Below are 24552 nucleotides of genomic sequence, written 5' to 3' on the forward strand. Positions count from 1 at the left end.
AGGAACAGGACCAAATAAAGAGCTCCAGGTTCCACCCGACTGTTTACTGAGGAGTCAGATGAGTTTCACCACCAGAACTCTTGGTTAATATGTGTGAAATCTAAATGAATAAATGAGCAGAGACTGGGGCTGAGGCAGGTTGATGGTTTCAGGCTGAAACAAAGATGGAAGCAGCAGACGGTCGGTTCAGCCTGAGTCACTCTGTTTATCACTTTATGGTCGGTGACAGTTAATGTTTGATCATCACAGGAGTCCAAAGTCTGACACACACACACACACACACACACACACACACACACACACACACACACACACACACATGATCAGACTGAACCAGAATATTCACTCTCAGGAAGAAATGAAATGAACAGAACATCTTTACAGATCATGAGGAGGAAAAGCAGCTCATCTACTTTCTCTAAATGAAACATGAAAAACGATTTCTTTATTTATAATGAAACCTGTCTGGTTATTTTATGTGGTTATATTGTCTTAAAACTGTTGCTCATGAGAAAACCCTGATGTGCAGCTTCATACAGAACCTCCACTCACACAGGAGGAAAATATTTGAAATATTCTAATATTCTTATTAGAATGTGGAAACAAATGTCATGACAGGACTCATTCAATCAGATGTGTTTGGATTTGTCTGCCATTGTTTTTACATGTGCTTGTTTTTGTTAATCTGACATGTATTTACTTCTGTCTGATTATTTATCCAGTTCTGTAACACAGTCCTCAGGTATCCTCATTGTTTTCTTTTTCTTTCATGATGAAAACCAGGTGTGTGTGTAAACACACTGTTCCCTACTGTGACATACAAAGCTGTTCTACCTGTTGAACTGGGACACTGACAGACGTCATCCTGAGTTTACAAATACCTTTATTAATTCATGGTGTGCTATTTCATAAAGTCTGTTTTCACTCTGGGTTCTTGATAAATCTGAGCTGAACTGCAGGCTGCCAGACATCACATCTGCTTTAACAGACAGAGCTCTTCATCAACATTAGAAACAACATGAGTAAACCACTGAACACACAGCAGGGTTAGACACACAGTTAAAGAAGGGATCCAGCTGAAACATCAATCAAAACTCAAGAGAAACTTGTATTTGGAAAAAACCCGTCATGTTTGTGTCCCTGTTCATGTAAATAATTCTGACTTAATAATAAACTGAGGATTTCCTCTTCAGAAGAGACCAGGATCATGGGTCGGCCACAGCTTGAGTCTCAGCAGAGCTCCAAATACCTGCAGCTCTGTAGGCCCCATACCTCCGTCCTACAGCCTCCTCAGGTGTGCTATGAGGTTTACCTGTAAATCAGAGCTGAGCGCTGACGCCCCACGAGGGAGCTGACAACAAGTCAGACCGGTTCTGCAGCCCAGGATCCGGCCTCAGCATCCAGACACACCAGCTTTTCTCTGCAGACCCAGGACAGGTGGCAGAGAGGCTCACATGGCTCCTGAGCAACAGCTCAGACGGACACACAGACAGAAACCTCAGACTGTGGACGGAGTGGATCCTGATCCTGAGAGATTAACTTGGACATTAGTGAGTTAAGGTTTTTATTCAGCTCTTGGATGAACTGAGGGATGATCTGAACATGTGCGCTGCATGAAAACCAAAGGTAACCAGGTTTTCTTTGGTGAGGGTAAATAATCTGGACTCTATCTCATGTTCTGGATCTGTTTTCATGCTGAGACATGGTGGACCTGACGTGAGCAGACCAGTTTCTCCTTTTGCTCTGGAACTGAAGGCTGTGGTCATGAGACGGAGATGGGCCGTGAGTCTGCTGTGGATGATGATGCTCGTCCTGCTGGACTTAAACAACGGTGAGTTCACTGTCACTCCCAGTGGAGACAGAGACTCAATCATACAGAGCTGGAGAGTGTGCAAAAACACGAGGAGGAAGGTTTTGTACATGTACTGTAAGCTTTTTAGGTCGGACACAGTTTAACAGTTTAAACAAACTCAGACTGAACTATAACTCATTCAAACCAACTGGTATCATTAATGTGGAACAAACTCATTTGACCAAATTATTTTGTCAGTAAAGGTTCAGGATATTATGTGTGTGTGATGAGTTTTACTCATGTCACTGATTCAGATTCAACAGACTAAAACTGAATCTGCATCAGATTAGCTGGTTGGGTTAGCTATAAGCTAACTGATGCTAAACTGAAGTTTTTGTCTGTGGTGGGTGTGGTGCCGTCAGGTCACATGACCTTCATATTGTTCCCACCTTTGAGGAATGGAAAAGAGACTTTTCACTTGTAAAAGTTCTGCATGAGTCTGTACAGCCACGAGCTGAAACATCATGGCCGCCACTGTTAACAGCTCCCTGAGGCATCGACTACGGTGGCTGTGAAGTTCAAATCACAACAACAAATGGGAAACAAGAAAAAAATACGTCAGAACAGAAACTACAACATTAACTTCTATTGACTGAGCAGCACTGACCCCTAACACTTCCTGTCAGTAAACCCATCATTCATTTCCAATAGGAGAGAAGAATTTGGTTGTGTTTTCTGCTTGTGGTTGTGCTTTCGGTTTCACTGTCACGATAATAGACTCTACAAACCCTCAATTCCTCTCTGTCTCTCTGCATCTCTGTCTCTCTGTCTCTGTGTCTCTGTGCATCTCTGTCTCTGTCTCTGTGTCTCTGTGTCTCTGTGTCTCTGTCTGTAAGACTCAGAGTATGGACTCATTGTGTCGGCAGGTGTTTGGATGCTGCCGGCTCCCAGCAGAGTCTCCATGGAGTCTGTAGACATGAGACACACACTGACGTGGCTCCCCCTGCAGGCTTCATGCAACACTACCATCCTCTACTCGGTCCAGTTCCAGGGGTGAGTCCCTCAAATGCAACACACTTTACTGGAAGTTAACGACACACACATCACTGCTAATCAACTTTATCTCCTTCCATCTTAATCCGCCTCTGAAAGTAGTCCCCAACAAATGTATCTTTACTTTGTCCTGTTTGTTTCGGTCAAAACAACAGCGAGTGTCTGTTTGAAGAAACAGACAGATGTTTGAAATAAGCAGAGCGTTTGAGGCTGAGAGAAGACCACACTCAATCTGAACATGGGAGAATAAAACCAGACTTATCCACTGGTTCATAACTGTCAGTGTCCTTGAATGCACCACCAGGACGAATAGAATTTAAGACAACATTACCAGAGGAAAAATTTAAGGAGACAAAGTTTCAGTCTAGAAACGAATGATGCCTTAGAAAAGAAAAGAAACTGTTGCCAATATTACAGCTGGTTTCAGTTCATGGAGGCTGGTCTGGTTTCAGGTGTGACCGAGCGGCCTGAACAGAGTCCAACATGGACGAAGAGTTTTAAAGTAGCATTAACTGTCTCTGCTGCTGCTGGTCGTGTTGATAAGAAGCTGAACTGAAATAACTAATAACTAACAGAAAGTGATCCAAACTAAAATCTGTTCTTACCCACGCAGCTGCAGAAACAGCTCAGTGTGGAAACACTGACAATGAATCATCAAACGTTTTAATCCAGTTCATGGAGTAACTGAGTTTAACAGATCAAACACCTGCAGGGTGAAATAAACCAGCTGGTTTTTCTATTTGATAATTGGACACTTATTATGACCTAATAACACAGAAATGAGCAACACACCTGTTCTAATAACTAGAATCAGCAGGTGTGTCTCTCCTCACTCAGGAGGGAGGTTCAGTGTTCAGTCTGCGTGGTGTCAGCTGTCAATCACTCACGTTTTAATTAACTCTCAGGTATGTGGCTGCAGCTGCTGAGAAGTCTTCAGCACACGTCTCTGTTCTGTTCTGGTATCTTTGTTACCTCAGCTCCTCCTCACATATAGAAAGTCTTTCAGTCTGCAGCCGTCATCCACACAGAATTTAAACTAAATGGAGTCCCAGCCTGGTGGATCTGTTCACAGTGACCAAGCGACCCACCAGGCCGACTCATCCATCAGCATGACTCTGACGCTGACTCATGTTTACACTTAATTTCACTTTCTCTGAGCTGCTGTAAACACAATTAGGCTTTTCTGTGAGCTGAGCTTCTGTGAGTCATCGGTATGCACAGCAGCAGTGTGTGTGTGTGTGTGTGTGTGTGTGTGTGTTGGCGGCGGTATGCAGGATGTGATGGCTGATCATGAGAGGACTGTGTGTGCTCAGTGTGTGTCACCTCGTCCTTCAGGGAGTTCGAGCTGACGGTCCTGAACGGCAGCTGGGTGGACGCTCCCGAGTGCCACAGGACTCCTCACACGCACTGCGACCTGACCTTTGACCTGGGCTCCGACTCCGACTACAACCTCCACGTCAGAGCGCAGTGCGGGTCGCAGCTCTCAGCCTGGACCCGACTCAGCCGACCCTTCAACCGCAGAGACAGTAAGAGCTTCTAACAGCAGCAGGTTTCAACTGATCCACAGTTTCCTCTGCATGAAATTAAACAGTGGATACATGCAACATGATGAGCCCTGCACAGCAGAGGTACAGCTGGTCACTTCATGTGTTACCTCTGCACACAAACACACAGGCTGAAGTCAAACTGCTGCTTAGTGAAGAACTGGAGCTCTATGAAGAAATTCACTGTTAGAAAATGGCGCCATCTGCTGGTCACATCCATGCAGTGTCAGACTCATACTGAACAAACTGACCAACAAGCTCTGAGTTTAAATCTTGAGTCAGACTGAGCACCTAACATTTCAGCTGCGCTCTCTCTCTGTGGTTTCTACAGATCAGTCTTTAAAACATGGGATCAGTTTGTCCTCTCTTTATATTAGTGTCAGATGTCTGTGAGTTCAGTTTGATGATCGAGGCACAGCAACAGAAACTGTTACAGTCAGAACACAGACGTTTGTTATTCACATGACTTCATATAAAACTCTAGAATAACTTCGTCATCACCACTTCTTCTACCACTCAGGTGATACCTGAAGCTTAGCCACCTGAGGCTAGTTAGCTTGTGAATGTCAGTGACACTGTGCTAACAACAGAGCTAATCAGCCTAATAAAAACACTCAGCTGAATATTCATGAACGACAGATGAAGAGGTGACTTACATTTAGCTGCACACAGCACCAGCTGACCAGGAGCTCACTACATCAGGTAGGGGTCCTAATTTAGCTGACCATCAGTCTGCCTAACTGCAAATGTCCAGTAAAAGAAACAGTCTCACATCACACATCACTCACCTGACTCAAAACAAAGGCAAAAAAAAGAGTGTGTTTTTGTGTGATTTCATATAATGTGTCAGCATCAGGAGAAAGCACAGAGACACTACACTAACAGAGGGGGCACCTTTCTGTTTAATGATACCTGTCAGAATGACTCAGTGTGACTCAGAATGACTCAGTGTGACTGTTGTGTGCAGCCGTCCTGACGGTGCCGGACATGACGCTGTCGGCGGTGGGGAACGCCCTCCAGGTGTCTTTTGACAAACTTCCTCTGACTGCTGTCGTCAGAGTGACGGTGTGGAAGAGAGGAGACGAGCTGCAGGTCAGAGTTCACCTCTCCTCTTTATTCCCTCCTTTTTATTTCCTTTGTCCTGTTTCTACTTGTTTCTACTTTTGTTTTTGTACTTTTTCCTTCATCATCTCTTTCTCCTTCTTTCTTTTCTTTTACAGTCTTTTTTCTGTCCTGCTTTCCTCCATCTACACTTGTATCTTCCCTTCTCCTCCTCATCTCTTCTTCCTTTACTGAAAAGTTTAATTTGTAGTAGAAAAACAGTAGAAAAACCCCTTTGATCAGTTGGAGATTTAACCATGTTTATTCCATTTTCTAGTCAGAGACAGACCTGTTACCTCTCACCCTCTCTCCTCAGGCCTCTGTCCACACGCTGCCAGCTGAGCAGAAGGTGCTGCATGTCGCCGCCCTGCAGGAGGGAGCAGTGTACTGCGTCAGAGCTCAGACCGTCCTGGACACACAGCTGCAGAGCAGCAGCACTGACGCCCACTGTGTGTCCATCACAGGTACATGTGTACATGCAAACACACACACGTTTGGACTAATCTGCTTTGGACGACCTTACTGACGTGTCCTCTCTTTGGAGGAGGAATGATATAAATAATGATGCTAACAGGGAAAAATACTGGATACAAATCATCATTTCTGTCAGAAAACACAACCTTTCATAATCCTAACGTTCAAATGATCCAGTCTGTAAAAACTATGATGGAAAATCCTTAACATACCAACAGTGTGCAGACAGACAGACAGACAGACAGACAGACAGACAGACAGACAGACAGACAGGCGGATGTTTGACAGTTGATCCTCTGACAGGTCCAGACGCTGCGTGGAAGAGGCCGACCACTGTGACGGTGACTGTCATCATCATGGCCGGTCTCCTGTTCGCTGTCTTCTGGTCCATCATCCACTGTCGTCCAGATACCTGCCAGAAATACTTCCATAAAGAGACACTGCCCCAGTCACTGGTCAGTTCCAGCTCTTAGAAAACATCATGTTGCTTTGGTAGAATGAAGATATTCTACAGAAACTGTATAAAGCACTTGTTTCTGTTAATGTCTTCCTGCCCTCTCTGCAGAGACCTGTTGGGGACATTCAGGTCCTGATGAGGCGTCAGGAGGAGGAGCGATGTGAGCAGATCGACGTCACTTCACATGTGGACGACCACAGCAGCAGACGTCCATTCACTGAGGACTCTGTGGAGTAAATGTTTGTCCTCGGCCTTGGAGTTTGTGCTGCATTCAAATGCTGTGGGAAAAACTGGAGCAAGAAGGAGAAACAAAAGGAAACAGTGTAAAAAGCCCAGAGACAGTGATCTGCTCTGGAGGGAGGTCACATCAGACCAGTTCAGCTGTAACCTGCAGACCAGCATGACGTCTGGTTTGATGAGAACATATCCAAAGATGATGTGTTTACAGTAAAATTCACATGGGGGTCATGATGTCTGTTGCTTCATTGACCTTGTGTGTTGTAAAACATCAAACAGGATTTAGTGAAATGCTCAGAAGATATTTCATTGACTACACAGAGAGACTGGATCCTGAACCAGCAGAGAGAAGAACCAGAGTCACAGGGACACAAGACACTGGAAAACTGTTTCTATGAAGATGTATATAAACATGTCTGAAAACCTACGCAGAGAAAGGTGTTCCAAATCTCAACATAGCAAGGAGATTGGTTTATCTAACTTCTGTTGGCAGAGTGGAACTGAAAAAAAAGGTTTTAAATACACACAAGTAAAAATAACTTGGCTAAGTAAATGTCTCTTCATGATCTCCCTGCATGTTCGTCTATCTGCACTTCATAACAGCATGTTTCAGCTTTTAGTCTTCAGCTATCATACTCCAGAAATCTGTTACTGTTGAGCCATAATTCCTGTTTATCATCTCCAAGAGGAATCATATTGTGATGATATGATGTTAACATGTTGTTATTCTACAAATGTCTGTAGTTTAAATAAAGATTCAGAGCAACCTGTATTTTAAAAAGAGGTCAAATTTGTTATTGAAGTTATAGAAACTTGGAAAGTCTATGCTTCTGTGTGTACAAGCCAATGAAGACACTGTAAGTTCATGTAAGTAACCAGATATATAGCTTGCTGAATACCCTTTACTTTCCCTCAGAGTTCCTGAATTACTTTGTGTCTAGTGTCTACAGATGTACGTTAACATTAGCTAGTTTTCAGCTTTTACCTTAAGGTAAGCAGTTTTGCTATCAAATGTTAGTTACTTAAAGCTAACATTTGCCTTACCTAGTGTTAGCTAGGACCGGTGCTAGTCACTGACACTGAGACAATTACTTGTTACAGAGATACATTTATTTCATTTTAAGAGTCTTTTGTGTGGCTGTGGTGGATTAGTTAGTTTTTTAATGTCTGATATTAGCTTTGATTGTAGGCACCCCCTTTATTTTCACTCAAAATACATGCGTGCTGAAGACTGAGTAACTGGTTGGATTTCATTCACAGAGTCAACATGAGCAAGAGGAGAGGAAATATTCAGTACTTTTTGGAGATAAAAAAGAATAAGTTGCTCCTGTATCTTCTGTGTGAGCATGCAGGACCTCAATGGTACACAGTAGATACTGTGAGGATTGTAAGAATTCAGTTCACTCAAGCTTGTGCTTGCACTGTATTGGGTTCCCTTTACACCCTGAAGATAAAGTTGAACCTCCCCAACTGTACTCTTTCCAGCTTTATACAGGCTGCAAACCTTATTTCTTGGGAAATTGCAAAAAATGTTGAAAAATGCTCACAATGTTATTTTATCCTGATGGGCACCAAAAATTAATGAGTTCAACATAAGTGATATGTTTGCCAACCACATTCAAGGACAAATATTAATATGCTCACTTGTAATAGAGCAGTTGTTTTACCTGATGGAAGCTTGGTGACCTCTAGTGGTCACTTGTTTTTGTATTGTTTAGTTCACCAGATTTTGTCAGATTAAGACCATTAAGACACCATGAAAGTTTAAGAAAATGAAGAGCTGGTAAGCATGCAGGGGCATGTTGGGCAATGACTGAATAGAATCATTTATTGATTGGTTGATTGTATTGTGAAAAAAATCTGTCTCTCTAACAAAGGAGATGCTAGCCTGACCTGAAAGGGTCTAAAGTAAAGAAAAAGAGGAAACACTGAAGGCAGTGGTAAATTGGATTTGGAGCTACTTTATTAAACCACAGGAAAATAAAATGAAATTCAATAGACAATATTATTTAAAGTGTTACCCATCACTGTTTACTGTCCAGTTTTCCAAATACAATCAAAAAGACAAAAGTAAAATGCTGTCAGCTCTGTGTTAAAGACAGCTTGTACTGAACAATGTAAACTGGTTGCAGTTGAGTAATTTGATCAAACCTTCATTGGTATATACTTTTGTGTAACTCAAACAAAAACATGCAAAATACATATAATTTGTAACAGCTGCAGAGAACTAAATATTGTCATAGCAACACATACTCTAACATACAGTTAGAGTAGTAGTGATCATGGCTTTATATCAGCAGTAGTTACTGTGACAGTAAGTCAGTCTACTTTGACAGAACAATATTAATCTCACATTAATCACAGCTGGAACCAATAAAACAGAACTGGCGCTGACTGACTGTGAATTCATCATTTCATCACTATCAGATCTTTCATGTCAGTTATTTGATTAAAAGTTTAAAAAAAAAGTTAAAAGTTGTATCTTTATGGCTAACTAATTACAGGGTTGATGAAGAACTGTAAGGCAAAGTTAAACAAGCAAGACTATATAATAAAGGTGTCTGTGAATTTGTTAGTCTTGTCTTGTTTGGTATCAGTGTCTTTCTTGTCCTGGGTCTCACTGCTGTCAGTGTTGTTGCTGCTGGTATCAGTTTTCTCTTAGTTGCTCTTTGATTTTCTTTGATCAGGACACTGGAGGTCACTGTGGACTCTGGAGGAGTTTCTCTCCTCTGTCTACTTTAGCCATGATCTCTGCTTGCTTTCTCATGTCCGTCAGGGACTGAACTCGTTGGTTCCAGCCTGGTTTGGCCTCTGACTTCTCTCCCTCAATGAGCATGTCAATGTACTCTGGAGTGGACAGAGGATTTGGCTTCAGTGCTATCTCTTTAAGTCTGTTCAGACACTTTGAAGACATCTCCATCAGTTTCACCACCTCATTCTGCACATCATCATATTCAGCTTTCAGCCTGTCAATCAGTGCCTGTACAGGTCTCTTAGCCTGTGAGGCTTCAAGGTACTTTTCTTTCAGCTCTTTCACTGTTCTTTTTTCTTTAACTTCCTTGTACTCAAATTTGTACTTCATATTAAAATGTACACTCCAGTGACACTTGCTTGGACACTGAGTACAGTATCCGTTAGATCCCATTGCACAGCAGTGTATTTTATCTGCATCATTTGCATAGGCACAATTATCATGACAGGTAAAATGACACTGCTGACAGTTGGTGAGGAAAACTCCAGAACCAGAAATGTCAACCTGAACAGGCTTTTTGACAGTGACTTCAAACTCAAAATTCTCATTCCTGTTGATCTCTGCCTCGTGCTCTTTAAGTTTTTCACTCGTCTCTTTTATCTCCTCAAGCTTGGCTAACCCAACTTTAACCTGCTTCTGCAAATTCTCAACTGAATTCTCGAGCTGCTGTCTCTCTCTGAGGACCTCCTTTGTCATTGTCAAGCTCTTGGTTTCTATTTTATTCAAAGCAGCAAAAAACCTCTTCATGCTTTTTGTGCCCATGTTCCAGAACATCAGATCAAAGTTTTCATCTTCATCTTCACCTTCATCATCCTCACTCCCTCTCTCTGCTGCAGATGATGTGTTCTGAGCAAACAAGGCTGAATTATTGAACTTGAAGTGAACTGGCAGTCCGTCTTTTGTTTTAGGACATGGGACACCTGAAGCATTGATTGCCTCTAGAACTGGAGGACGTTGGCCGTCTGCAAATGTCACCAGAACCCTGATGTTTTCTGCCACATCTTTGCCAAAGATTGAGAGCACTGAATCAAACACATATTTCTGTGTTGGTGTGAGTCGAGCTAAAGAAGCCTGAGCAACGAAACACACAGCATCAATTTCAGTGACACCGAGCTGAGCAGAGAAGAGATTACGTAGCTGCTCTATGATCATTCTGTCTCTTTCTATGCCTCTTGTGTCTCCAAAGCCTGGAGTGTCAACAATGGTCAGTGAGTGATCTATTTCAAAACCTTTCTGATGGTTGAGTTTGTACACAGTGACTTCAGAGGTCTGGCTTTCAGCTTGAGACTTTGACTGACCTTCATCAACTAATTTAAACCGATATGAATCCTCCCATTTAACACCCAGAATGTAATTGATCATCCCATTGATGAGAGTTGATTTTCCAGCACCAGTTGCTCCAAGAACCATTATGGTGCGATTACGTTTAAAGGACTGTTTCCCAAACCTGAAACGTTTGCATCCAGCCACATTGATTTTCTCTTCAATCAGGGGAACTTTATAAACAGGGAGAGGCTCTCTCTGAGGTTCCAGACGTTTGCTTTTTTCTTTAACAGCATCAGCGAGTCGTTTACTGTAGTCTAGCTCTGTTTCTCTACATTTCATCATGACTGACCTGACAGCATGAATCATGGTGAAGGCAGGTAATCAGTCACTACAATATTTAAGGATAAATTAGTTGGGCTGGTCCTTTGAAGAAGTGTCTCTGATCTGTCTGCTCTGTCTTCGTGATCAGAGAAGTTCATCCAGCTTGATGTGAGTGTTGCTTCTGTTATTGCAAAGTGCTCTCTGGTCTGAATCTGCATATATTGAAATATAAAAACGTAATAAGTAGGGGTGTAACAATGCACTGTGACACGATGCATCGCGATTCAGAAAACGTGACAATACACATTGTGAAGGTGAAAACTGTATCGTGATGTGACTGATAAAGTGAGCACTGTGTCCTCAAGTAATCCTTTACACTAATCAGTGGACTGAGTGACTGTAGAGAGTCAACAGTTAATATTTTTCAGACTCATCATCTGTAACAGCTGTAATTCTCGGCTGTTTGACAGGTTTATTCCACGTTTCATTTCTGCAGTAAAGACATCAGGAGACGCAGTTAGCTCGTTTTCACTCGTCACAGCAGATCATGTTACAGCAGCTTCACAAACTGAACTAACCAAAGACTTTTAGGGCTGATTCACTCTGAAAAACTCACTATACAGGGACCAACAACACTTACTAGCTTAGCAACATAATTAGGCTAAACTATCCACAACGCAACACTGTAAAATACCATAGTTACACAAATACTCGTTATATTCAAAAAGAATATTGGTTGTACTAAATGGAAATGTAATTGTACCAAGGGATAAAAACTGATTTATATTACCACCAACACAGTATCCTCTCTTGTGCATTGTTGTCTGCAGAATAATAGAAAGATTTTATTTTTACATCTGAACTGGAATTTAGCTACAATAAGGACTGAGTTTTTGTGGCACCAAGAGATTTGAGAGAATTTTATTTTATTTTTGCAGTTTACACTAAGAAGAAATAAATAAGAATTCCAAGATATTAAGTTGTTTTCATACTTTCTTCATATATCCTTAAATGTATTGTGAGTGTATCGAATCGTGAGCCGTGTATTGAGTATCAAACTAAATCGTGTATTGATTGACTCGTTACACCCCTACTAACACACACTTGCAGCAACCATAACAGTGCACCACTGTGTTACTTGCAGTGACTTGCAGTGCAACAGCTGCTCTGGTGATAAATGATAAAATACACTTTCCACAGATAATGGCAGGTGATCCAGATTTTTCAATCAATCTGTAAACTGATTGATCATTGGTGGTTTTCTCCCACACATGTAAAATAATCTCATATGATGTCTATTCTGTGAATAATTTAATCTGCACAATTCAGTGTAAATGTCATTTAAATATCAACTATACAGTGTTTTGACATGGGGTTATATTATTATTTTTATTTTATCATCATGTTATTTTATTCTACTTTATTTGTACAAATGGAGCACTGTAATGCAACAATTTCCCACTAAGGATGAATAAGGGATCCGGATTCCTCTGGTAAAAATGGTAAAGAATGAATTACAACAAACCTTTGTTGGTTCCTCTCAGTCCAGTCGTCGGGTTTAGGATCCAGCAGCTGTTGTGGTTTCAGAGTGCTGCTGAGGATTTAAATCAAACACCTAAAATAAAAACAGAGCAACATGCCTTTAAAAAACAGCTGTGTTTATGGTTCAGTAATTCTGTTAAAATACCTCATTTGTCTTAATGATCATTATGATCAACATTACTCCATTGATCATTTACCTTAAAGGTCATCTGTTAGGTGCTGCAGAGGAACACGTCACTGTGGAAGTCCAGTGTCCAAAGTCTGACGTTTCCTTGATGTTTTCTGCAAATTTGATCAGTCTGTAAAACAGGGCATCAGATTTTCTTTTTATATATAAGTTAATCTTTTATTAACAGATAGTAACGTACTCAGTAATGATCTAGCATGACTTTGAGTAAGAGCTTATGTGAAAATAAAGTGTAGTTTAGTAAAATACTGCCAGCTGTCAGCCTCCTATGGGAAACCTGAGACACACTAAAAGAAATAATACTCTATTGTTATATTTATATTATTGTTATATTTTGTCAAACAATAAGTAGACTCAAGTGATTCCTCTTTTTACATTAAAAATCAACTATGTGGAGCAGAATGTAAAAAAACAAAAAAAATTTAAAACATTTCAACAAAACTCAAATTTGATCATCAATTAGAGCAGAGTGTATTGCTGAACATGTCTGAGAAACATGTATACTTGAAATACTAACAATCACACAGCTTTGTTAATGTCAATGTAATATTCAAAACAACATATAGCCAGAGTTAAACTAACAGCTCAGTGAGTTCAGCAGCTTACCTCAGTCTGACTCTGATCAGGAGGATGAGTTCAGTTACTCTGTAGATCCTTTATATACAGTGTAAACCACAGGGCTGGGACAAACAGGGACAGAGACCAGATTCATGACTTTACAGTACGTGAGACCATTTCTCAGAATTACTTTGTAATCTTGAAAGTGAAAGAAAAGTTGTTTTTTGCACACCCTAATCATAACTGCAATAAAACTCAATGCTCTCATGATTTAAACCAGTTTAGCACAGTACCACAGACAGAGCAGTATCTTATCATCAACTGTGTCGAATGCAACACTGAGGTCCAAGAATACTTGAACCAAGTATCAAGATCCAGACTGAAAAACATTAAGAAAATGTTTTGTGCCAAGAAAACCTTCATTTGTTGAAAAACAACCTTTTCAATGATCTGTCCTAAAAAACAAAGGTTAGATCTGATCCTATAATTATTTATTACTGAGGCATCCAGACTAGATAAAAAACAAGAGGTTAAGTTGGATGGCACAGTGGTGCAGTGGTTAGCACTGTCGACTCACAGCGAGAAGGTTCCGGGTTTGAGTTTTCTGTGTGAGTTTGCATGTTTGCATGTTCTCTGACTCTAAATTGCCTGTAGGCATAAATGTGAGTGTGAATAGTTGTTTGTCTATGTCTCTCCCCCTGCGACCTCTATGAATAAGTGGTTTGGATGATGGATGGATGGATGGTTTGATAACTTTGGTGTTCAGGTCTCTTGGAAAAAGGATGGATTCTCTGTTGTACGCCTGATGCTGTACAGTTAAAAACATCTTTGAAGAAGCTTGAAGACCGAGTGTCAAGGCAGAAGGTAGAGGGACTAAGGCAGGGGTCAGCAGCCATAGGCCCACGTGCTACCAGTGGCACAACAAGGAATTTTCATTGGCATGCAGGCGATGGTCTGCAACCCCTGTTTTTATATATATAGAAAATATTTAGGAGTCCTCTCCACTATTGAACTGCCATTGGCCACGGCGCATCTTCTTTAGTTTGACTCATGGTAATGCCCCCCAGGGAGCTACTCAAATTTCCCCATGAGTAGTACAGTGCAGTAGCAGCAGTCGCACTGATGGCGAACCCCCGCCAGCCAAAAAGCAGACGCCAGTTTAGGCATTCCAGCCCTCATGGACAGAATCTGCGTTTGTTTATCAGAAGGACCGTGCTGTGTGCACATTGTGCTTCGAAAATGTTGTATGCCAAATTTGAGACAAAGCATGAAAAAAGTTTCAAAGACAAGACAGACATGGACGAATCAATCAAACGTGTAGTGTCCAATTAGTTAATACTTGGTTAATCCTTACCAAAAATTTTAAGATATGTAATGCACATCTTTTTTCTGAGTTTAGGTTTCATTAAAATATTACACATTTGTGCCACATTAGTTATGTGACATTCATGTCATGTGTGGTAGGCAGCACCAAGCAAGAAAAGCGGAAGTATATAAGGGAGTGTTGTAGATATAAGGCTGCCTGACTTAACAATAAATGAGACCATTTCTCAGAAGCCTTACTCTGCAGACTTGAAAGAGAAAGAAAAATACTCATAACTGTAGATAAGATTCTTTTCCACAGCAGGCTGACTAAACACAACACAAAAACAAAGTTATTCTGCAGGTCATACTGTTTCTGGGAAATCAGCCTGTTTCTCCTCTGTGCCGCCTCCTGCTAATGAATAAACATGTGAGGGTGTTTCTCCCTCAGAGAGGATATAAAGTCTGAACCTACAGCTCTGCCTCAGAGGATCACACACACTTCAGCTGTAAGTACACTAATGCTCCCTTTTATGATGTGTTGCAGGCACCAGTTGTGCTGTGTGTCTTTGCTGTGTAAACTTTGTCCTGTAGTTTCTGGTTGTTTAACCAAAGTCTGATGATGTGGTTTAAATGATACTTAATAAAGAATCCTGTGTGTAACAGAATGTCCCATAAATCCTCCTTTAAAAGTAGATGAAGAGTAAACAACAGAATCATTTCATCAAAGAAGTTTAGGAGTTGACCTTTTGCTTCATAACTTATTTTTATTTAGTATTTAACTGAACTGACAGATGTTTGTGCAGGGTAAAGGAGTAAAATAAAGCTGCATTTTTAGCCACATTAAGTGTTGTTCCAGAATTAGCAGTGTTAGCTGGTCAGTCCATGCAACTTTTTTGTCCAGACTGAAAAAAATCTTAATATTCCTTTGATGTAAAATTTGATTTAAACCTGCAACACCTGCAAAACTGGAATTCCAATCAGCCTTAGCTGTAATGTATGTTTGTGAACAGCAAATGTTAGTATGCTAACACACTCAACCAAACATGATCATGTTAACATTATCATTGTGACCATGCTGCCATTAGCAGGTATTTTTGAACCTGGGTCTTATTTTCTTATGTTTTTGGCTGTAAATGATTGAAAATCTTTGGAATCTGTCCAGTCCTGATCACAGACAGTGTACCCAGTCACAACCAACAGCTGCTGCAATGTAATCCATTGAACAACTGACCATGTCAAAGTCCGTCCACTAAAGTTCTTGTTTTTGTCACTGACAGACTCAGATTGTTATTCTCAGTGTCTGACAACACTATGATAGGATTCCTACAGAGACAGTTTGTTTGTGTTACTATGTGGTACTTTTACTTACATAAAGTATCTGATTACTTCTTCCACCACTGAAAGTCACACAGTAACACAGACACACTAACAGATGGAGGCAGTGGTATTCCAGCAGCTCCTGTGTTCTGCTCTGTAAAATCCCTGTTTTTGTTAATGGAGTCTGGTAGTGATGTGTAGTCATGTTTCTGGTTAAACATCATGGAGTTTCTACATTGCCAATTAACCATGATACTTTATCTTTTGCTGAAAAGCAAATGTTGGTCCAGACTTGACACAAAGTGACAGAAGACTAACAATTTGGATAAACTGTCTGTTTTTTCAACTCTAGATCAAGAATGGATGTTGAAGTCAGCAGACCGTTAGAGGTGGCAGCACTTGGCCGGCCTTTTAGCCTTGGGATGCTGTATGACTGCCGCTCAGACTCACTCATCCCTGGTAAGGGATCATGCATTCAGTTACTGATACTGAACCACACCAAAACATAAAAAATAAATATTCAGATTGGGAACTGATGAGAATAGATTTGAGATAGATTTGAACATCTCTCCCAGTGATAGTAAAAACAAGAAGCATGTCTGTAAGACCCAGAGACAATGACAATGATCAATAACAACTGTTCTCTACTTGCCCCCTAAAAGTGCAGAATACCTTACAACCCTACAACCTTACTGACCTGAGAAATGTTTACATTCATGAAGTGTCCAACACAACGACCAGTGAAAACTTAACCTGTTTTTAGCTCAGTTACAGGACCTTTCCCGTCACTAAGGTTCCTCGTAAAGAAACGTTTTGTTTACATTTAGATTTACTCACTAAAATGCACAGTGTGTACTCTTGAGGTCTAACAGATGTGTGTGTTTCCTTCATAAAACATTAGTGAAACAGATTTTTTTTAAGTGCTCTAGATCCATTATTGTTTACGTTTGTGTTTACAAGCTTACAATCCACATTCTTTCCTGCTTTGTTGGTGCATTGCAAGATATCTAGGCGTGTTACTACCACCTGTTATTCAGTAGAATAGTATAACTCTCTCCTCTCCTCTCTGCAGTTTCTGGCTTTGCAATGTGCTGTTTGGGGGCCCCTAGTTTGCCAAACTATGATGGAGAGATTCCTAATCCCTTAGATGACCCATGAAGATGCCACAATCTATTACACCTCACAGTCATGATAACCTCTCATATTAAAATTAAACATCATAAGTTGAACCACTCAAGCAAGATAACTGATAGAATTATAATACAAGGAAAACAACAATCCTATACATGTCAGAAAATAAAACAGAAAATGAATAAATACATAAAGTGGGCCAAGCCCAAGATCAGCAGAAAATAAATTAGGCTATTACATACTTACTTAGATATCAATGTGCAAACAATAAAAACAAGAGAAAATTGTAAGAATACTACTAATGTTGGAGTAAGTTAAGAACTAGAACTTAATAAACACTAAATTTAAGCAATACTAAAGTAATGTTAAATGGCAAATATCTGAGAAACAACTTCCACTGGACAATGACATAACAGACATCTGCACAACAACACCACCCCCACCCCCCTGCTATAATCTGACAAAACAGGTCTGATGTTTGTGTGGTTGTTGAGGTTTAATGAAGCCAGACAACGAAAAGATATCCTGGGTATGTTGAACTTGCTTCATACAGGCCTCAGATAAACTGGCGATTGTATTTTGGTTGGTTAGCTACCGTATTGATAGACAGCTGCTCATGCTCACAGCTGACGAGGACTAGCCAATCACAGCAGAGTAGGGCGGGAGCTGCTGCATGACTTGCAAATACTTAACATTAAGCAGCTGAGACCCCCAGAGGGTGTTCAAGCAAGCCAGTCACACTCCCATCTAACCTGGCTGAAGGAAAGTGACCATGACAGATATCCATTATGGATTAATTCATTAACGAACCCCTTACAAATGCAATGGTACGCGGTTTTTCTATGCAACTTAGCTAGCGACTATGAATGTTTTCAGGAATTACTTAGAAACTTTGTTATTCAAGATGACGAATTTATTGAGGCACTTTAAGAAGGTAAAGGGGAAAGAAATTAGACTATCACAGGTAAACTGGCTAGCTCACAATACCATCCACCATAGATTCCCCAAATAGCCAAAATTGCTAGCCAGCTGTGTTTTTTATTAGAACTTTTGCTAGCAAAGATTGCTGTTTACCACACTTACATCCACATTTTTATTTCAAACTTAATTTAGTAATTTGTTATGATTTTTGTGTAATAGGTCAATGTCTACACTTGTGTTCAGTTAGCTAATTAAATTTCCATATCTCTTCCCCACTGACCAGAGAGAGAGAGTGCATGTGAATCAAACTTTGTGCCTGTTATTAGCTTAGTGTATGTCTAATATTGAAAAGTTGTGAGTATTTGCCTAAGTGGAATCCCAGGGTGGTATAGTGAGGCTATATCCTTAAATCTTAGACCTAAGGTCCTGCTCCTTTCGAGTGTTAGCACCTGCATACTTTTTTAACCATGATGGTGAATTGAGTTCAAATATGTGCCCGTGATTTAGTGCGCATTCATGCGATTAAGCCCCCGGCATCAAAATCTTACTCCAGCCAGGTACCCAAAGTCGGCAACCCTGGCTTTGACACATTCAAGTTAGCAGAAGCTGAGCCAAATTATGTCTAGCGGGTAGTTGCTTCGCCTCCGCCATAATGTCTGTACTAAGAATGCAGATCTGGCCTCATCTTAAGCTTGGTTTATACTCCTGTATAGGATCGACTCAGAGCAAACACAAGTGGCCTCCGCCCTTGTGAGCATTCATACTTGCAATGAAACTGCCAGAACATTAGGGGGTACGTCATGTGGGAGTTGGAACTAAATGTTGGAACAACAGTTATTTCTACTGAAATTACAGCGACACAGAAAATAGAAAAGACGTTGGGGGAGATTATTTGTATGACCATTGAACTAGTTGAGGCAGACGGGAGCGTGAGTTTTCTGTGTGTCCAAGAATCTGATTTAGTTTCATTGTCATTTATTTGTGGTGTTTTTCCCCTGGTCTAACAGTCTCTCCAATGTTACCAGTTCTAGCCAGCTGTTTTGAAATGTGATGGTGAGACAGTAGCTAGGAGTTATATGGTGGACAGATGTCCACCCACCCACAGCCAGCACTTAAATCAGCCAATGCCACCAGCTTCTTGTCAGATTGTCTGCTTATGTCAACGTGTGTGTGTTTCCCTGTGTACCTGCCACCTGCTACCGCCTTGGATCCTCCCTGCCTGTGCTGCTACACCTCACCAACAATATTTTTGGCTTTCCATTACTTTAATATCTTGTTAGTTATTGGCTGTTATAAATGCTGATACCAGTTTATTTGCCATTTGCCATTAGCCATTAGCGTGAATTGGCCTGCCAATGCATCGGTCAGACTCTAGTGCCTAGAGTTAGCAAGTCCAGTACATTTTCTGCATAATTTAATGTAAGTATTGTTTTTTTCTGCAACAGATTAGCAACATCTTTAAGGAAGGATCAGAGGAAGCAAGATTTTACTTTCAATATGATACAGAGTGTTTCTTAGAAAAAAGAAGGGAGTCAGAGAGTTTTGTTGCTTTCAGTCTTAGTATTTCTGTGTCTGCCTCTTACTGCAATAAAAGGCAGTTTAACTTCTCTTCTCTTCTCTTTGGTAGGAATGACACTGTGGGACCATAATGACCTGAAAAACGATTTAAGAGAAAGGCCACAACCTAATAGTGCCTTTGAGATAGTTGCATCTGAATCAATTGAGGACAAATCTTCAGCACTTAATGTTGAAGCATCACTGAAGGCAAGTTTCTTGGGTGGACTGGTAGAAGTGGAAGGATCAGCCAAATACCTGAATGATCATAAGACATCCAAAAATCAGGCCAGGGTTACACTGAAGTACAAGGCTACCACACATGTCCAGGAACTGTCAATGAATCATCTTGGAAGAGGCAACGTGAAACATCCGTACGTTTTTGATCAGGGAATAGCAACACATGTAGTCACAGCTGTTCTTTATGGGGCACAAGCTTTCTTTGTCTTTGACCGTGAGGTGTCAGAAAAGGAAGATCATCAAGACATTCAGGGGAACTTGAAAGTGATGATCAAGAAGATCCCACTCCTCTCTATAGAGGGTGAAGGTTCCCTGAAAATGGAAGACAAGGACAGAGCAAATGCTGAGAAATTCTCCTGCAGATTCTATGGAGACTTTTCTCTTCAGAAACCTCCAACATCCTTTCAGGATGCAGTACAAGTCTACCAGAGCCTGCCAACATTACTGGGAGCCAATGGAGAAAATGCTGTACCAATGAAGGTCTGGCTGTTGCCCCTGACAGTTTTAGATTCTTCTGCCGCTCAACTTGTTCGTCAGATAAGTACAAGATTAGTTCAGGAGGCACAGAGTGTCCTGGAGGACTTCAGTGAGCTGGAAATGAGGTGCAACGATGCAATGAGAACAACCACTGCACAGCAGTTCCCACAGATTGGCAACAAACTTAAACGTTTTAAAGAAATGTGCTCTGAGTTCAGACTGGAGTTTCAACAAAACTTGGCAAAGAAGCTTCCATCAATCCGAGGAGGAGGTGAAGAGGAGGCTGTGCTCACAGAGATACTGATGAAGAGACGTTCTTCTCCTTTCAACAACAAAAGCCTGAACGAGTGGATGGACTGTAAAGAGAGAGAAATCTACACAGTAATGTCTTTCACCAACAAGATGAAAAACACAGAGATCATCCCATCTCAGAGTCATTTGTACAAGGAAATTCTCAGTGCAGAGCATGCTGTGTGTTTTGTGTTCACCTCACTGGGAAGTGCTGAACCGTACCTCTCAGCTTTATCAAACTACTTAAGAGGAGCAACCAAACCAGACGACCCTCAAGATCCATATACTCATGATGTAGAGAGGGAACAGTGGTACCTTTCAAATGAAGTACATGATACACTGCTGAGTAAAACAAAGCTGTTCATTGACTATGCTGAGGCCAACAAGGAGAACAAGAACATAAAGTTCCTGACAGTGGGTTTGACAGATGAGAAACAGAAAGGTTCAAGCATCCACCTTTATAAAGACGGATTTTCTGTCAGTGAGAACTTTGAACCACCTTCAAAGCCTGAAACTGTCACAGTAAGAGACATAAACCACAACAGTGTGACACTGAAGATTTCTCCACCCAGATTTGGAGCAGAGAACATCACCTCCTACTGTGTTGAGTCCTGTGTCAGTGGAGAGGATGGATGGCAACAGAAGACAGAGTCAAAGACTGAAGAAGTCACAGTGAGTGATCTGAGTCCTAACACAGAGTATGTGTTCAGATGCAGAGCAGTGACCTCAGTAGGTGTTGGACCATCCAATCAAGTCAGTGGTTCCATTAAAACACTGCCTTGCAGCCCTCCTGGAAAACCTCAAGTTGAACCACAGTCAGCTGAGGTATCAGTTAGCTGGGAGAAACCTTCTGAGGTTGGACCAGACGTCCAGGTTTTGAGCTACATCGTGGAGTACGCCCAAAGAGACGATAAGGTGAAAGAAGAAGATCTCCAATGGAAACAGATGTTGTCGAGAGCTGAAAAGGTGATAATTTCAGGACTCCAGTCAGAGACTGAATATGTTGTCAGGGTCAGATGTGGTTGTGGTGTAGCTGGAAGAAGCAAGGAAATCACTGTTAATGTCTGCACAAGAAGACGTGAGTTTGCTCGCCTTGCAGAATATCTGAAACATATTAGCAAGAGGATACACTGTGAATCCCCCTCACTTTACAAACTGCCACTGGAAGAAGAAGATATGGACATAGATGGATGCAGGAAGTTCCACTTTGGCAAAGAAAGCATGAGGCAGAATCATACTATCATGCTTCTTGGAGCGACTGGATCAGGAAAGACCACCCTCATCAATGGAATGATCAACTACATTGTTGGTGTAGAGTGGAAGGACAACTTCAGGTTTAAATTAATTGTTGAGGATCAGTCAAAATCACAAGCTGAAAGCCAGACCTCTGAAGTCACTGTGTACAAAATCAACTACCAAGAAGGGTTTAAAATCCCCATCTCCCTGACTGTTGTGGACACACCAGGGTTTGGGGATACCAGAGGAGTAGGAAGAGACAAGGAGATCACAGAACAAATCAGGAGGCTTTTCACCTCAGTTAATGGAGTCAGTGAGATTGACGCAGTGTGTTTTGTTACTCAGGCCTCTCTTGCTCGACTGACTGCAACACAACGCTATGTGTTTGACTCTGTGCTCTCTATTTTTGGCAAAGATGTGGCAGAGAACATTGAGATGCTGGTGACTTTTGCAGATGGCAAGCAGCCACCGGTTCTGGAGGCAATTAATGTCTCTGGAGTTCCATGTCCAAAAAACGACCTGGGGCTTCCAGTTCACTTCAAATTCAACAACTCTGCATTGTTTGCAGACAACAGATGCATCAGTGACAGGACCTGTGATGAGGATTCAGAAGATGATGATGACAACTTTGATGAGATGTTTTGGAACATGGGTGCTAAAAGTATGGAGAAGTTCTTCACTGCTTTGCGTAAAATGACAACAAAAAGTTTGCTCATGACCAGAGAGGTTCTAAAAGAACGAAAGCAGCTTGAAACGGCTGTTGAAGGTTTACAGCCACAAGTTAGAGCTGGATTAGCAAAGCTTGAAGAAATTAAGACAACCAAAGAAAAGATCAAAGAGCATGAAACAGTCATGACCTCAAATGAAAACTTTGAGATTGAGGTGGATGTTATAAAGCCTGTCAAAAAACAGCTCACAAAGAAAGGAGAGTACATAACCAACTGCCAGAAATGTTCAATAACATGCCATTATCCATGTGCAATAGCAGATGATAATCAAAAAGCCAGCTGCGCATCAATGGATGGGACAGGGAAGTGCACCGTCTGCCCTGGAAAATGCATCTGGAATGTGCATTTCAACCAGACATACAGCTGGGAGTATGTTAAAGTGAGAGAGAAGCTGACTCTGCAAGAGTTAAAAGACAAGTATGAAAAAGCTACAAAAGAAAAGATGACAGTTCAGGAATTGATTGAGAGACAAGAGGAAGAGATTGTGCACCTTCAAGACATGATAGTGTCCCTCATGGATCAGTCAGCTCACTGTATAACTCGTCTGCAAGAGATCGCCCTGAGGCCTAACCCTCTGACCACTCCAGAGTACATTGACATGCTGATTGAAGGAGAAAAGTCTGAAGCCAAAGAGGGTTACCAGGCTCGAATCCAGTCCTTGGAGGCAATGAGAGACAGAGCAGAAATAATCTCCAAGGTCACCAGAAGAGATAAACTTACAAAAACAGAGGAGGAATTGTCTGAAGAAAGACAGAAGAGGAAAGAAAAGAAAGGTTGGGTTCAGAAAATTGGAAATTTCTTTGGATATAATAATTAACAGGTACAGCAAAAAGCCACACTAGCAGCTGCCACAGTGATGATGATGAAAGATAATCTTTAAAGTTCTGCTAGGTCATGCTAATATCATATCAATAATATGAGCATTATAATATGCTCACAATTAACAAGATAAAAGATATATGCTAATGCTAATATTACTATTAGCCTTTTAGCATTTATACTGCTATTGTAAGATGATGATTTGTATGGAAACATGCTACAGCTGGTGTGAGCACGCACTCACACTTCAGGGTAACATGGTGAATGCTGAAAAAACTTCTGTCGTTATCTCTTGTTAAATAATTTGTTTTTAATAATCAGCAACCACGTGGTGAAAGAGAATGATCTGAATGTTTTCTTACATTCAGTAAACTGTTTATCTATGTTTGTTTGACTCATGAAGTGCCATAATTTTGTTATTGAAACTATTTAGTACCTGTATACTGCACCTACAGTAGTAATATAATAATCAGTTATACTCAGCAAACTTTAAGACATTTTTAGGAAGATTCTGTTCTGTCTTTTAGTTTCTAATAAGATGTTGATATCAACACTCAACAGTAACATTTTCATTGATTTTCGTGCTGATTATTTTCATCATTGATTTATCTGCTGGTTATTTGTCTTCTAAAACATGAGTGAAAAATGCTCATCACAGGTTCATAGATCCCATGATGAACTTTAAAGCTTTAAACCTTGGAGCCTGAATATTTAGGTTTCTGCCTATAGTTTCTATATTTTATCAAAGTGGAAAATGAATGTAGTTAAAACTGAGAATGATCTGTTATGTGTATATGCAAACTGCTGATCAGCAGTAATTACAGCTCAGTGAAACAGCTGGTCCTGAGACGACTCAGTTTGTCTGTACTGTTGGTGCAAATAAACCTACATGAATGACAGTCAGTCTGTCTGAATGTCTGACTCCTCTGAGCTGTCACTACCTTACTACTGATACTTTACCTACATGAAGCTGCTAATACTTCTCTTATTATTATTTTATTTGTAATATAGAACTTTCACATTTTGGATTGGTACTAAAAGACCTGAAAACTACGTCCACCACTTAGTGTAAATGTGTCTAATGACAAAACTTCTAAGTGCATTTAAAAAAACACAGCTGTTCAACAGCACTTACCAGTGAAGTGAAGAATGAATTCATCAAATAGTTCACCTGGATCAAGAATCAAAACACCTGCAGGACAATAAGAAGATAAACAGTTAAACACAACGTCAGACAGAGATGGTCAGA

General features: G+C 40.8%; 3 protein-coding genes across 4 annotated transcripts; 2 read left to right on the forward strand and 1 right to left on the reverse strand.

Moving 5' to 3' along the window:
- Positions 1-1144: 1144 nt before the first annotated feature.
- crfb16 (cytokine receptor family member B16) lies at positions 1145-7430 on the forward strand. 2 transcript variants are annotated; one of them, XM_051070244.1, is made up of 7 exons: positions 1145-1831; positions 2689-2845; positions 4181-4371; positions 5357-5481; positions 5807-5954; positions 6268-6419; positions 6530-7430. In XM_051070244.1, exons 1-7 carry the CDS (start codon positions 1693-1695, stop codon positions 6656-6658), a joined length of 1041 nt encoding a protein of 346 aa, XP_050926201.1. In that variant the 5' UTR covers positions 1145-1692; the 3' UTR covers positions 6659-7430. The 2 variants fall into 2 exon arrangements, with proteins under 2 accessions (XP_050926201.1, XP_018530476.1); XM_018674960.2 differs by having other exon boundaries at positions 2719-2845.
- A 1169-nt stretch (positions 7431-8599) lies between these two features.
- Positions 8600-24528, reverse strand: LOC108882446 (uncharacterized). The gene is made up of 5 exons (XM_018674940.2): positions 24439-24528; positions 13333-13406; positions 12737-12838; positions 12523-12612; positions 8600-11209 (listed from the first exon to the last, which is right to left on the reverse strand). Exon 5 carries the CDS (start codon positions 11040-11042, stop codon positions 9357-9359), a length of 1686 nt encoding a protein of 561 aa, XP_018530456.1. The 5' UTR covers positions 11043-11209; positions 12523-12612; positions 12737-12838; positions 13333-13406; positions 24439-24528; the 3' UTR covers positions 8600-9356.
- Positions 15054-24202, forward strand: LOC108882444 (uncharacterized). The gene is made up of 3 exons (XM_018674934.2): positions 15054-15095; positions 16259-16365; positions 19586-24202. Exons 2-3 carry the CDS (start codon positions 16266-16268, stop codon positions 23299-23301), a joined length of 3816 nt encoding a protein of 1271 aa, XP_018530450.1. The 5' UTR covers positions 15054-15095; positions 16259-16265; the 3' UTR covers positions 23302-24202.
- Positions 24529-24552: the final 24 nt, after the last annotated feature.

The sequence above is a fragment of the Lates calcarifer genome, linkage group LG4 (genome assembly GCF_001640805.2).
Source record: "Lates calcarifer isolate ASB-BC8 linkage group LG4, TLL_Latcal_v3, whole genome shotgun sequence".
In the NCBI taxonomy this organism is placed as follows: Eukaryota; Metazoa; Chordata; class Actinopteri; family Centropomidae; genus Lates; species Lates calcarifer.

Excerpts from the sequence above, each read along its gene's own strand:
- crfb16 (XM_051070244.1), top strand. The coding sequence starts at position 1,693 with ATGCTGAGACATGGTGGACCTGACGTGAGCAGACCAGTTTCTCCTTTT. Across the intron at positions 2,846-4,180 it reads TACTCGGTCCAGTTCCAGGG|GGAGTTCGAGCTGACGGTCC; the intron begins GTGAGTCCCTCA and ends CTCGTCCTTCAG. Across the intron at positions 4,372-5,356 it reads ACCCTTCAACCGCAGAGACA|CCGTCCTGACGGTGCCGGAC; the intron begins GTAAGAGCTTCT and ends TGTTGTGTGCAG.
- LOC108882444 (XM_018674934.2), top strand. The coding sequence starts at position 16,266 with ATGGATGTTGAAGTCAGCAGACCGTTAGAGGTGGCAGCACTTGGCCGG. Across the intron at positions 16,366-19,585 it reads CTCAGACTCACTCATCCCTG|GAATGACACTGTGGGACCAT; the intron begins GTAAGGGATCAT and ends TCTCTTTGGTAG.
- LOC108882446 (XM_018674940.2), bottom strand. The coding sequence starts at position 11,042 with ATGATTCATGCTGTCAGGTCAGTCATGATGAAATGTAGAGAAACAGAG.